Source organism: Pezoporus wallicus, unplaced genomic scaffold (genome assembly GCF_028554395.1).
Source record: "Pezoporus wallicus isolate ANWC-B61680 ecotype Strahan unplaced genomic scaffold, APGP_CSIRO_Pwel_v1 contig_13006, whole genome shotgun sequence".
In the NCBI taxonomy this organism is placed as follows: domain Eukaryota; kingdom Metazoa; phylum Chordata; class Aves; order Psittaciformes; family Psittacidae; genus Pezoporus; species Pezoporus wallicus.
The window spans coordinates 38,237-51,759 of NW_026638875.1; the positions used below are offsets into that span (position 1 = coordinate 38,237).

A 13,523-nucleotide genomic window follows, 5' to 3' on the forward strand; every position below is an offset into this window, starting at 1 on the left:
CTTTCAAAAGTCTTGGCTACCAAAATGCCACTGGCTGGGGAGGAACTGCAGCAGGTGAGGAAGAAAAAGTCACCAGTACCTGTGATTTACCAGGCTGTGGGTGCCAGGACTTGCCTTGGTGGGACAGAAACATGGCCAAGCCCAGCGGTCTGCCTGATGCTCTGTCTGCCTGGGGCAGGGGGTGAAGCCTGGGGTGGGGGGACCACAGCATTTGTGCTCCAGGATGGGAAATGCTCCTGTGGAGACCAGCACATGGCCTCAAGATTCCCAGCAAAGCTGGTGCTGGCAGGCAAGGCCCTGGTTCAGGGAAAGGTATGACCCCAGAAAGGGCCAGTTCCAGAAGGAATGAGGGGCTTCTGCAGATCTTCCAGATGAGAAAGAAGAGGTGGTGATCTCTGAGGGAAGGAGCAGCAGGTCTGCCTCTCCTACGAGCCAGGCTGCTCTGCCCACCTGAGGCTAGGTTTGGTTTTACAGGAGCCCTGTCTCCTTTTCCACATGCTCCTCAAAGAGAACTTCTATTCAGAAGAAGCAGAACCTTCCTGAGAAAACCCAGCACCACCCCAAAGTCCTTTTCTCTGAGGCTGTTATCACCTCCTGGGCAAACCCATGCAGTCCAGTGCTGGCCAGCCCATCTTATTAAGGTTCTCAGCTTCTCCATCCCACAGAAGTGCCATTCCCCTCCTGTGCTCCACAACAAACCAGATTTCTCCCACCTAGGGGTACCATATCCCGCTGGGTCTTCATTATGGGAGGAGTTGGCTGTATGAGATTGCATAACTAGTCTGTGGTTCTTGGCCCTTCCATTCCAGCCTCAAGACTGCTCCCAAGGACACCATGTCCAGCACCAAGCCCCCTCCAGGAAATCTGTAGAAAAGACACCATGCTTTGGTGATGCGCTTTTTGCAGGGGCCAGCTCCAGGCCAGGGGCAGAGACAGTCTCATGGAGCATTGCTAGAAGAAGGCACAGGGACTAATTAATTTTATTGGCAGAGTGAAGGCAGGATCACAGGCTTCCCTGCATGCCTGGCGAAGTCCCAAACAGATCCCTTTAAGGTCACGGACAGCTAAGCATCCATGTGCTCCAGGGCACCCAAAGAGTCCACACTGCAGGGTCCCTCACAGGGACAGAGTGGTCACCAAGGAATAGCTTTACCTTCCCAGCTGAGCAGAGTCCCGTGGTGTTTCTCAGAGAGGATCGGCAGAACAGACAGCAGCCCTTGCACGCTTCTGTCCACCGTCAGATCAGCCTGCAATGGGCATAAGTGAGGAGCAGGACTGAGATACCACTGTCATTCTCAGAGCCACAGACTGCTCTGGGTTGGAAGGGAACTTGGAGCTCATCCAGCTCCAACCCCCACCACGGGCAGGGACACCTTTCGCTAGACCAGGTTGCTCCAAGCCTCATCCAGCCTGGCCTTGAACACTGCCAGGGATGGGGCAGCCACAGCTTCTCTGGGCAACCTGTGCCAGGGCCTCAGCACCCTCACAGGGAAGAACTTCTGCCCAAGATCTCATCTCAGTCTCCCCTCTGTCAGGTTAAAGCCATTCCCCCTTGTCCTGTCCCTACAGGCCCTTGTCCAAAGCCCCTCTCCAGGCTTCTTATAGCCCCTATAGGCACTGGAGCTGCTCTAAGGTTACTGCCTTGGCTGTGGTGATCATGAGACAGTAGAGTTTGAGATCCTCAGGACAGAAGAGTGTGCAGCAAGCTCACTGCCCTGGGCTTCAGCAGGGCAGACTCTGGCCTCTTCAGGAACCTGCTTAGTAAGGTTCCATGGGATATAGCCCTAGAGGGCAGGGGGTCCCAAGACTGCTGACATTCAAGGGTGACCTGCTCCAATCTCGGGAGCATTGCGCCTGACTAGAAGGAAATGAGGCAGGAAGGCCAGGAGACCTCCATAGATGGATAAGGAGCTGATGAAAAATTTAGAGGCAAAAAAAAGAAGCTTATAAAAGGTGGAAACAAGGACAGGAGGCCTGGGAAGAATACAGGGGTGCTGTCTGGGAAGCTAGGGACCAGGTCAGGAAAACAGATGCCCAGTTAGAATTGTTTGGCAAGGGATGTGAAAGATAACAGGAAAGGCTTCTATAGGTACGTAGCAAATAAAAGACAGATTAGGGACAACGTGGGCCCCCTCTGGAAGCTATTAGGAGAGCTGGCTACCCTGGCTTTGGAGAAGGCTGAGGTTCTGAATGACTTCTTTGCCTCAGTCTTCACTGGCAAAAGCTCTGACCACACCGCCCAAGACTTGGAAAGCAAATGCAGGGACTGTGAGAATGAAGACCTTGGGCCCACTGTATGAAAGGATCTAACTCAATGAAGTGAAGTGCCAGCTCCTGCCCCTGTGTTGGGGCAATCCCAGGCACAGCTACAGATTGGGCAGAGAAGAGACCCAGAGCAGCCCTGAGGAGAAGGACTTGGGGGTGTTCGTTGACAAGAAACTGAACATGAGCCAGCTTCAGTGCCCACTTGAGCCCAGAAACAAGGGCTATATTCCCAGCAACATGACCAGCAGGTCGAAGGAGGTGATCCTGCCCCTCTACTCTGCTCTCGTGAGACCTCACTTTGAGTATTGTGTGCAGTTCTGGTGTCCTCAACATAAAAAGGACATGGAACTGTTGGAACAAGTCCAGAGGAGGCCACAAGGATGATCAGGGGCTGGAGCACCTCCTGTGTGAAGACAGGCTGAGAAAGTTGGGGCTGTTCAGCCTGGAGAAGAGAAGGCTGCGTGGAGACCTCATAGCAGCCTTCCAGCATCTGAAGGGGGCCTACAAGGGTGCTGGAGAGGGACTCTTCATTAGGGACTGTAAGGGTGGGACAAGGGGTGATGGGCTTAAACTTACTTAAACAGGGAAGTTCATGTTAAATATCAGGAAGAAGCTCTTTACTGTGAGGGTGCTGAGGCCCTGGCACAGGTAGCCCAGAGAAGCTGTGGCTGCCCCATCCCTGGCAGTGTTCAAGGCCAGGTTTGATGGGGCTTGGAGCGACCTGGTCTAGGATGAGGCTTCCCTGCCCGCATAAGCGGGGTTGGAACTGGATGATCTTTCCAACCCAAAGCATTCTGATTCTATGACGCAGGGGGGCAGTTCTGGGCTCAAGTAAACGCTGTCAGGTCATGGGGAGCTTCTCATTAATCAACACCCAAAGTCCTTCCCGTCAGGACTGCTCCATCCAGTCTCCCCAAGCCTGTGTTTGTGCTTGGGATTGCCCAGGGGCAGGACCTTGCACTTGGCCTTGTTGAACTCCATGAGATTCACACAGTCCCATCTCTCCAGCCTGACAAGGTCTCTCTGGATCCCATCCCTTTATTCCCAGCCATCCACCAGCACCCGCTCAGCTCATGCCCATCATCAGCAAGGCTCCTTCCACCCAAACCATGCAGAGAGCCACAGGAGGTGGGAAGAGTCTGTTACATGGGAGGATGGCTGGGTATCTGCATGCTTTCTGGTGGCTTGGATGACGGTGGCTTGGGCTGGGAAGCCAACTACAGGTTTAACCCAACAGGACGCATAAGAGATCCCAGCTGCAAGTGGGATGCTACGTGCAGCTTTCTCAGGATCTCAGTGCTGCAGGAGCCACCCCCACCCCAAAACAGGGATCCTGCAGGATGAGAGGAGATGTCATGGACCTGCAGCTCTTTGAGGAAGGGGACAGAGGATGGGATGGTGCTGCTCCTCCCCTCCCCGCTCAGTCAGATTCAGGTTCTCTGCACATCTCCAGGCTGCAAAAACCCCTTATCTTATCCCCCTGAACGTCCTCCTGCTCACAGTGGACATGTGCTGGTGCTATTTCCCAGGCAGCACCCACATGTTCTGCAGTGACTCAGCACAGACACAGGCAACCAGGAGCCCAAGAGGCAGCTCATTTTCACATGGACCCCTGCTCCTGGGAGCCATCCATCTCAGCCACCCCAGGCACCCCTGTGCATGTTTGTAGGCTTGTGTCCCTCTCAACCTTCTCAGCCAGGACCCACCTCCTGGCCACCCATGTCGGTTTTCACCCAGCCAGGGTGAAGTGCCACGCAGAGGATCCCGGCTTCCCTGTAGGTCAGAGCCTGGCACCTGGTGAGCATGTTGAGGGCAGCCTGGGGAGGAAAGAAGCGTTAGCCACGGGCAGTAGAAAGCTCCATGCACAAGGCTCCCCTCCCATGGGAGAAAAGGCAATGCCAGGTCTTCGAGAGACTGTATTCTGCCTTAGGAGGGCAGCAGCTGGGCATGTGGATGCCCAGGAAGCTTGGGCAGTGATCAGCATGGATCAGTCCCTCCATCTCATAATCTCAGGTGCTTCACTAACATCAGGCAGCTCTGACCCCCACCAAGCTCACGATTCCCAGTCTCCATACCTTGCTGCAGCGGTAGGAGATGACAGGCTTGAAGAAGCACTGAGGAGTTTTTTCAATCGACCCCAGCACAGTAGAGATGTTGATGATGGCTGCCCTGTTGCAGCTCAGCCCCTTTTCTGTGCTCTCCTGAGCAGCCTTCTTCAGCAGTGGCAGGAAGGCCTGGGGGGAAGCAACCTTGTGGGAACCTGTGCCCTGAGCCAGCCCTACTTATGGCAGCTGCACCCCAGTCTGGCTACGGGAGGGTGGAGGAGGAAGAACAGTGGGAAGCCAAGAGAGCTGGGTGTTTGCTTCAGTGCTCCCAGTTAGCCCAACACAAAACAAGGGATATAGAGGGCTTGGGCTGGGAGCACAGCCCCAGCACTAACCCATCCCTCCTGCAGCCCTGGGAAACATGGCAAAGCCCTCTGAAATCTCCATTGCAGAATCATAGAATCTTTTCCAAATAACGTTGGAAAAGACCTTCAAGATCATCAAGTCCAACCGTTCCCCAGCACTGCCAAGGCCACCACTGAACCATGGCACTAAGGGCCCCATCTACGTGATTTGTGAACACTTCCAGGGATGGTGACTCCACCACTGCCCGAGGCAGCCTGTTCCAATGCCTGAGCACCCTTTAGGGAAGAAATTGTTCCTTATCTCCAGTCTAAACCACCCCTGGTGCAGCTTGAGGCTGTTTCCTCTTGTCCTATCCCTTGTTCCTTGGGAGCAGAGACCAGCCACCTCCTGGCTCCATCCTCCTGCAGGCAGTTGTAGAGAGTAATAAGGTCACCCCCGAGCCTTCTCCAGACTAAACCCCCCAGTTCCCTCAGCCATTCCCCATCACACCTGTGCTCCAGGCCCTTCACCAGCTCCGCTGCCCTTCTCTGGACCTGCTCCAGCACCTCAATGTCTCTCCTGTAGTGAGGGGCCCAGAACTGAACACAGGATTCGAGGTGCAGCCTCACAACCGCAGTCAGCCCCAGCTACCCTCCAGATGGGTCAAATCCCTGCTCCATGGTAAGCATTACCCCCAGAGCTTTATCCATACCTGGGCCATGAGCAGTGGCCCCACTGCATTGGTCTTGTATGTTCTTATCATTTCCTCAGCATCCACTGTCTCCAGCGATGCCTCCGGTTTGTAGATGCCAGCATTGTTTATCAGCAGGTTCAAGCCTGTGCCATTCAGCTTCTCCTCCACGATCTTCACTGCCTTTGTAATGGTGGAGGGATCTGCAACATCTGCAGTGGAAGAGAGGAGGGTTTGAGACCCACAGGGTCCACCCAGGAAGACGAGGGAGGTTATGATGCTCAGTAACATCCATGCACCCTGACTTGTGTGGTCGTCCATCTGTGAGCACCAGATGGTGCTCTGCAACCAGCTCAGGGCACCCTGGCACCCACAAGCCCCAGCTCACCCCAAAACTTCCTTCTTCACCCAGCTGCCAGCAGCTGAAGGACCCTGCCCTGGGGCAGTCCATGGGGCAAAGACAGCTGGGGACAATCCACGGTGGCAAAGCACTGCTGGGGCTCCCATGCTGTGTCAGCCTCTGCCAGTGGGCAGAGTCCATGGCTGAACAAGCTCTGGAGAAACCAGGGCAGCCTCGGGAGGTTGCAGGGACATGGTCTCTATACAGCCTGCTCTGGAACCTGCTGTGGGATGACTCTGCCAGGTCCTACAGCTCCTGCCCAGGCTCTGGGCCGATCTCACAGCATTTCCATAGGAGCTGCCTTCCTGGTCTCACCTGGGACCTGGGATCAAGGCAGCTCAGCTGTATGGCAGAGCAAGGATGCAGCCACTCACCTGGAGGAGCTGGAGGCTGCCAAAGATAGGTCTTAAGAACCTCCTGGTCCTGTGGCCACGGGGCAAGGAGGGTTCAGGGAACAGGGTACTAGGGCTGAGAGAGGTCTGGAGAAGCTGGGCTTTTGCCAGCAGGACTTGAAGCAGCTCTGAAGAGCTGAATCCCCACATACAGCCTGAAGGCAGGTAGGGAGGGAAGAAGAAAAGTGGGCAAGTGTGGCCCCATTTTACCAGCCACAAATTTACCAACTCAGAGGCAGAGCACACCTACCCAGCTTCACAAGAACCAAGTTTGGGTGTTTGGATGCCAGATCTCTCAGCTCCTACAAAAAGAGACATGGAAACAATCAGCAAGAGGCAGAGGCAATGCAAAGCACCATGCTGGAGCACCAGCAATGGTGCCACCCTGAGGGAAACGTCTTCCAGATGTTACTTAGTGTGTGAACACTGGGCTGGGCCTGCTGAGGTCCTCAGGCTTCTGCTAGTCTCCACAAAGTAATGTCCATGTGCTCAGAGCACGACATGGCCAAAACTGCAAGGTACTGTGGCCACTATCCCAAAAGGTCTATGTTCATAACCCAGCCAGTGCCACAGCAAAGGGTGAGAGCAACTACTAAGGACCAGCTCCCTGCAGAAGTAATGCAAACTGGCCAGGGATATAGCCAGAAGTGTCTCCCACTGACTGCTGTAAGTGAGATGGAGGAGGAATGGCTGTGATTGCCAAGTTGATGTTTAGGGAAATCACATCTGAATCCCAATAGCCCAATCCCATTCACTCTGCCCTGGATACTCCATCTCTCCCCCCCCCCCCCCCCCCAAGAAAAGTGAACCGCTTATTTGCATGTTATTATTTTTACCAAACATGAAGGATTCAGATGCTCTTTCCAAAAAGGCAACTGTCAACCACACGGCTGTACAAGGCTTAGAGAAGCATCCCCCAGTGGAAAGCAATGTGCATGGACTACTCTGGGGGACACTGGCTCCAGTCCAGTCCTGCAGATAGTCCTCTGAGCTCATCATTGCCATAGTCCAGAAAGTTGTGGGGGGAAGAAGAAGGCCTATGAGAAACCTGGAGAGGGGCTTTGGACAAGGGCCTGTAGGGACAGGACAAGGGGAATGGCTTTAACCCAACAGAGGGGAGACTGAGATGAGATCTTAGGCAGAAGTTCTTCCCTGTGAGGGTGCTGAGGCCCTGGCACAGGTTGCCCAGAGAAGCTGTGGCTGCCCCATCCCTGGCAGTGTTCAAGGCCAGCTTGGACAGGGCTTGGAGCAACCTGCTCTAGTGGAAGGTGTCCCTGCCTGTGGCAGGGGGTTGGAACTCTATGAGCTTTGAGGTCTCATTCAACCCAGAAATCTGAGCTCATTCTGACCCTCTGAACTTGGGCAGCAGCAGCAGCAGGAGCTGGGCACCCCAGGCTGGCAGCAGGGTGAGTTCTCACTGCACAAACTGGAGTAACACCAGCAGCAAGTACACAAACAGCATCCCAAGGGCTTCCTAAGGCACACGCCACACTGTATGGCAAGCTGTGGTGGGTCACAGAAAGCGGAAGAAAACCAAAGCCGGAGCTAAGGAAAGCTGGAGCTTTGTGGATGCTTTGTTCCTGTGATTCCTCACGTGTGAGTCTCTCCCATTTGAGTGCAGTGCAAAGCAGGGAAAGGAAGATCCCAGAGCTCCACGGGCCACCAGTTAACGACCCCCCGGATTTTGGAAAGCGGCGACACGTTGCAGAACCAGCCGGAGCAGAACCACTGAGGTTCACACCAGGCTGACCCTCCTCAGCCCCAACACCGCGCGAGGCGGCGCTGTGCCACAGCCCACGAGCAAAGGTTTGGCACGGGAAGGCCGGCTGGGACACAGCCGAGGTGGTCTCAAATAGCCCGGCAGCGCTGTTGTCAGGGGGTGACATGGCTGATCCTTTGCCTAAAGCACAACAGACAAGCAGAGGGCTGTCACGCCGTGCAGGACATGGCACTCCGAGAGCTCTGCTGTGACGGCAGTGCTCCTCTCGCTCGGGCAAAGTTCACCGAGCGAATTACTACCGGCATCCTCCGGCACCCATGGCTGCTACCGGCACCCACGAGACGAAACCCCAGCCCTTCCCCGCGCTGACCTGGGCCCGCGGCCCCGCGGGGTCCCGGCAGGTCGCGAAGATCCAGGCGGGTGGTCGCGGTGTCCGCAGGAGCTGCTTCACCAGCCCCAGCCCGATACCGCGGTTGGAGCCGGTCAGCAGCACCCCACTCGCCGCCATCCCCAAGGCTGCGGGGCGGGGCACGCCAGGCACCGCCTCCAGACCCTGCGGCGCGGGAAGCGCGCTGGTGTATTCATTCCTTTCCATGTAACGCCCGGTACAAAACCGGCAACCGCAGCCCAATCCGGCGGTCCTTGCCTGCCCGGCATCCTCGACAGCGCAGCACATGCTCTCGGAGGGTACAGCGGACCCCCCATCTCTTCCCAAGGCTGGGGTGCAGGGAAGGTTCACAGCTTTCCTGGGCAGCTCCCCCCAGTTTCTATATAGAGCATGATATTCCATTGTTTGGAATATCCCTTTGGCTAGTTCAGGTCAGGTATCGTGTCTCTGCTTCCTCCTGGCTTTTCAGGTATCGTGTCTCTGCTTCCTCACTGACAGAGCATGAGTCTGAACATAGGGTAAGTACTAACCAATAACCCACGCATCAGTGTGTTGTTAGCATTATTCTCATCCTAAAGCCCAAACACAGCACTTCACCAGCTACTAGGAAGGGAATCAACTATCCCAGATGAAACCAGGACAATCAAGACGGTCTCAAGCCCTTCACAACTGTTTTTATTGCCTGCCCAGAAATGCACCTGATTTGGTTCTCTCCATGACAATCAGATGCAACGAACTGGGAAGATAGGCTGTGGCGTGGGGATGAGGGTGCCTGGGGGGATTCTTCTTGTTTTTTGTTGATAGGTGTCAGGTACCTGGTTCAACAGACCAGCCAAAGGTGTGGAAAGGAGTAAAGTAAGGAAAATAATTGGTGGCATCTAGGGATGCCAAAACTGGATGTTAGGGAAACCATAAGCATAAGCTGGAGGGGACTTCCATGTACCAGCTCTGCTGCCTGCCACAAGGAGGGTATTGATGTTTTATTTTCAGCTATTACATAGAAAACTATATGCACAAACAACATTAAAATCCCAATACAGTGAGAACACAACCTGGAGCTCAACAGTGAAGTAATGGCTGAGCGGCTCTAATCTATGTAAGCATCATTTATTTTGCTTATTTTCATTTGGGTTGACAAACCCTAGACAAAACATCTCTGATAACAAGAATTAAATAGAATCATAGAATCACAGATTGATTTGGGTCGGAAAGGACCTTAAGAACATATACTTCCAAGCCCTCTGACATAGGCAGGGACACCTCACACTAGACCATGTTGCCCAAGGCTCTGTCAGACCTGGCCTTGGACAATGCCCAGGATGGAGCATTTACCACTTCTTTGGCCACCTGTGCCAGTGCCTCACCACCCTTACAGGGAAGAACTACTTCCTTATATCCAACATAAGCTTCCCCTTTTTCAGTTCTTCATCCATTGACCACAACTCTTTGCATAGGGCCATCCAGCCAATTCCTTATCCACTGAGTGGTCTATCCATCAAGCTGATATCTCTCCAGTTTAGAGACAATGATGTTGCGTGGGACAGTGTCGAACGCTTTGCACAAGTCCAGGTAGGTGACATCAACTGCTCTACCCCTGTCCATCAGTTCTGTAGCCCCATCATAGAAGGCCACCAAGTTGGTCAGGCAGGATTTCCCCTTAGTGAAGCCATGCTGGCTGTAACAAGCACCTTGTTGATTTTCATGTGCCTTAGCATGCCTTCCAGGAGAATCTGCTCCAAGATTTTGCCAGGCACAGCGGTGAGACTGACTGGTCTGTAATTCCCCAGGTCATCCATTTTCCCCCTCTTGAAAATGGGGGTTATAGCTTCCCAGGAGCTTCACCTGACTGCCATGATTTTTCAAATCTGATGGCCAGCGGCTTAGCAACTTCATTTGCCAGCTCCTTCAGGATCCGCAGATGGATTTCATTCAGGTGCCATGGACTAGTGTACGTTCAGGTTCTTCAGATGATCTTGAACCAGATCCTCTCCTACAGTGGGCCTAAGGTCTTCCTTCTCACAGTCCCTGCATCTGCCTTCCAAGACTTGGGTGGTTTGGTCAGAGCCTTTGTCAGTGAAGACTGAGGCAAAGAAGTCATTCAGAACCTCAGCCTTCTCCAAAGCCAGGGTAGCCAGCTCTCCTAATAGCTTCCAGAGGGGGCCCACGTTGTCCCTAATCTGTCTTTTGTTTACTACATACCTATAGAAGCCTTTCCTGTTATCTTTCACATCCCTTGCCAAACTCAGTTCTAACTGGGCCTTATCTTTCCTGACCTGGTCCTTAGCTTCCCAGACAGCACCCCTGTACTCTTCCCAGGCCTCCTGTCCTTGTTTCCACCTTTTATAAGCTTCTTTTTTCACCTCTAAGTTTGTCATCAGCTCCTTATCCATCCATGGAGGTCTCCTGGCCTTCCTGTCCCATTTGCTTGTCAGGACACAATGCTCCTTAGTTTGGAGCAGGTCACCCTTGAATATCATCCAACAGCCTTGGGCCCCCCTGCCCTCTAGGGCTGTATCCCATGGAACCGTCCTAAGCAGGTTCCTGAAGAGGCCAAAGTCTGCTCTTTTGAAGCCCAGGGCAGTGAGCTTGCTACACGCTCTTCTCACTGTCCTGAGGATCTCAAATTTGACCATTTCATGATCACTGCAGCCGAGGCTGCCCTTGAGAGTCACATTTCCAACCAGCCCTTCCCTGTTGGTGAGCATGAGGTCAAGCCCGGCTCCTCTATTACTTGCAAGAGGAAGTTGTCTTCCGCACAACTGAGGAGACTCCTGGATTCAGAATCAAATCAGAAACTAATCAATGATATTAATCTGCTGATAGCATCAGGTGATTTGGGCTAATTTTATCCTGCTCCACTGCAGTTCTGCTGCACTGAGCCTCTGCTCCCCAATTTCCTTTGGGATATTGTGGAAGGCACAAAGCCCTGACAAGTGAGAAGTTGGGTCCTGAGCCTATGGGGCTGTATGGCCATACCTCACCACAGCTCAGACAGGACCAGGGTATGAATGGAACCCTGCCAGAGAGCCATTTGGAGTCAGTCCTCCTTGGAGACTCCTGGAGATTGAAAGCCCACCCATTACCAAGTGAGTGATTGCATACTTTGAATCAATGGCCACAAAGTTTAAGAATTCAATGATGAATCCATGTGACTTCCTGAAGCTGTAGTTGATGTTGGTTGAGCTTTAATTGAGTTTGAACTATAGATTTCATTTAGCCTGAATTTGCTGGTTCCATGACAGATATAAAAATGTTTTGAGAGCATTTTGTATTTGAACAATGACAGAGAAATTGGAATTTACTAAATACTAAGAAGCAGAAGCCTCCCTTATAGCATATATTTGTCATAAAGGCCCCATTCTGCTTTTCCTGCCTCATTCTGTGCTCAGACCATTTATTAGGTGATTGGTCACCAGAATGCTGCTCTATTTGTGGCAAAGATTGGCAGGTAAGTAGCAAGTAAGGATAGAGTGGTAGAAACACACAAGCATAGAATCCCAGGCTTGTTTGGGTTGAAAGGGACCTTAAAGCTCATCCGGTTCCAACCCCTGCCACAGGCAGGGACACCTTCCACTAGACCAGGTTGCTCCAAGCCGTCCAAGCTGGCCTTGAACACTGCCAGGGATGGGGCAGCCACAGCTTCTCTGGGCAACCTCTGCCAGGGCCTCAGCACCTTCACAGGGAAGAACTTCTTCTTTCTATCTAAACTGAACTTTCGCTCTCAGTTTAAACCCATCATCCCTTGCCCTATCACTACAGTTATGGCGAAGCATGCTGAGGAGTGGGGTTTTGAGCACCTATTCCACAAAGATCCTGTCTACTGCAGGTGAATTACATTAACAAACTCTTCCTAGGGTCTTGTCTCCAAAACTCTTGGATACAAGGATGCCCTGTGATCTGCTCTGCAGGAAGAGTTAATGTGCAGCCACAGCTAAGTTCAGTAGGAGCCTGTTCTATTATAAATTTAAACTGTGAAGAAAAGGCAGGCTTTAAGCATCTGTAATTGAATTCTTTTCAGTGTGGACATTGCTTCAATCTGCTTTTATGCTTCAATTCCCTAAGTCCAAATAAAGGAGTATCAATTCCTTGAAAATTTTGTTAGTTAAATATTGTGAGGTTTCCAAGAAAGTAATAAAGAGAAATGCAACAACAACAACAAAAAAAAACCACAAAGTGCTCTAGTCTCTCTGTGAGAGGCCTTGGTATCTCCCTGCTGTCTGGAAAAGCTGGATTCTGATGTCACTGGATTTTGGAGCACTTGAGAGTATAAATATGAGCATGTTTCACCTGTCTGGGGACTTGTTGCTGATCTCTGCAGACTTCTCATTGTCCACCATAGCAGCCATTTCCATGCCACAAGTGATGGACCATGGGGTGGTTCATCTGACCCTGATGACGGATGTTCTGTTCTGCTGCATCCCATAACTTGAAGCTGAGATGTTTCTGACAGAAGAACAAGTCCCACTGCTGGCTTAAGAATTTTCCCTATGTCTTTGGTGTGTGAATTAGGGCACCAGTCAAAAGTCCAGGTCACACACTGGTTGAGAGGCTTGAGTCTCATTGTGGAGCAGCTGGTATGGACTTGTAGGTAGCACAGTTCCATAGAATCATAGAAAGGTTTGGGTTGGAAAAGACCTTAAGATCATCTAGTTCCAGCCCCCTGGATGGGCAGGGACACTTCACATTAAACCAGGTTGCTCAAGACCCTGTCCAACCTGGCATTTAGGAAGCAGGTCATATATTATGTCTTTAACAAAGAAGAGGAGCTGGAAAGAAGTTGTTGATTGTTGCATCAGGGGATAAAATGCTCATTTTCTTTCACTCCAGGACATGGGTGTCAAACCAAGCCATACACAACCTGGTCATTTAGCCTGTGCCTTAGTGTTTCTGAGATGGGGCACATTTCTGTGTCACGTATGACAACCCATTTTGCTGCATCCTTGATAACAAATATCATAGACAGAAACCACATTTGTCTTGTTTGGTGGTTCTGAGGTCACTCTTCATGACATCACACAGAAGCAGGAAGGATAACCCACCCAACTGCCTGCAGATGATGGCAGAAAAGAGGTTAGAGGGGATATGAGGTCTCTCCATGGGTCCCAGAAATGTGGCTCTGTTCCCGTGGACAACTACCAGAGCTGCCAGCACTGCTGCAGCTGGGGAGCTGAGGCATCTTGACTGCTCTTGTGAGAGGAATATCCCCAGAAATGTGGTTCTGATCCTGGTCTGAGGACCCTAGCTGGCATTGAGTCCAAATGCTGCGGCCCAAGTTAG

The 13,523-nt window shown here is 52.3% G+C and overlaps 1 protein-coding gene across 4 annotated transcripts; it reads right to left on the reverse strand.

Moving 5' to 3' along the window:
- Positions 1–287: 287 nt before the first annotated feature.
- LOC130601096 (C-factor-like) lies at positions 288–8,399 on the reverse strand. Of its 4 annotated transcripts, none has more exons than XM_057412939.1 (7): positions 8,229–8,399; positions 6,389–6,440; positions 5,368–5,558; positions 4,341–4,499; positions 3,972–4,082; positions 1,154–1,247; positions 288–364 (listed from the first exon to the last, which is right to left on the reverse strand). In XM_057412939.1, exons 1-7 carry the CDS (start codon positions 8,364–8,366, stop codon positions 303–305), a joined length of 807 nt encoding a protein of 268 aa, XP_057268922.1. In that variant the 5' UTR covers positions 8,367–8,399; the 3' UTR covers positions 288–302. The 4 variants fall into 4 exon arrangements, with proteins under 4 accessions (XP_057268922.1, XP_057268926.1, XP_057268923.1 ...); XM_057412940.1 differs by lacking the exon at positions 288–364 and adding an exon at positions 797–864; XM_057412943.1 differs by lacking the exon at positions 4,341–4,499.
- Positions 8,400–13,523: the final 5,124 nt, after the last annotated feature.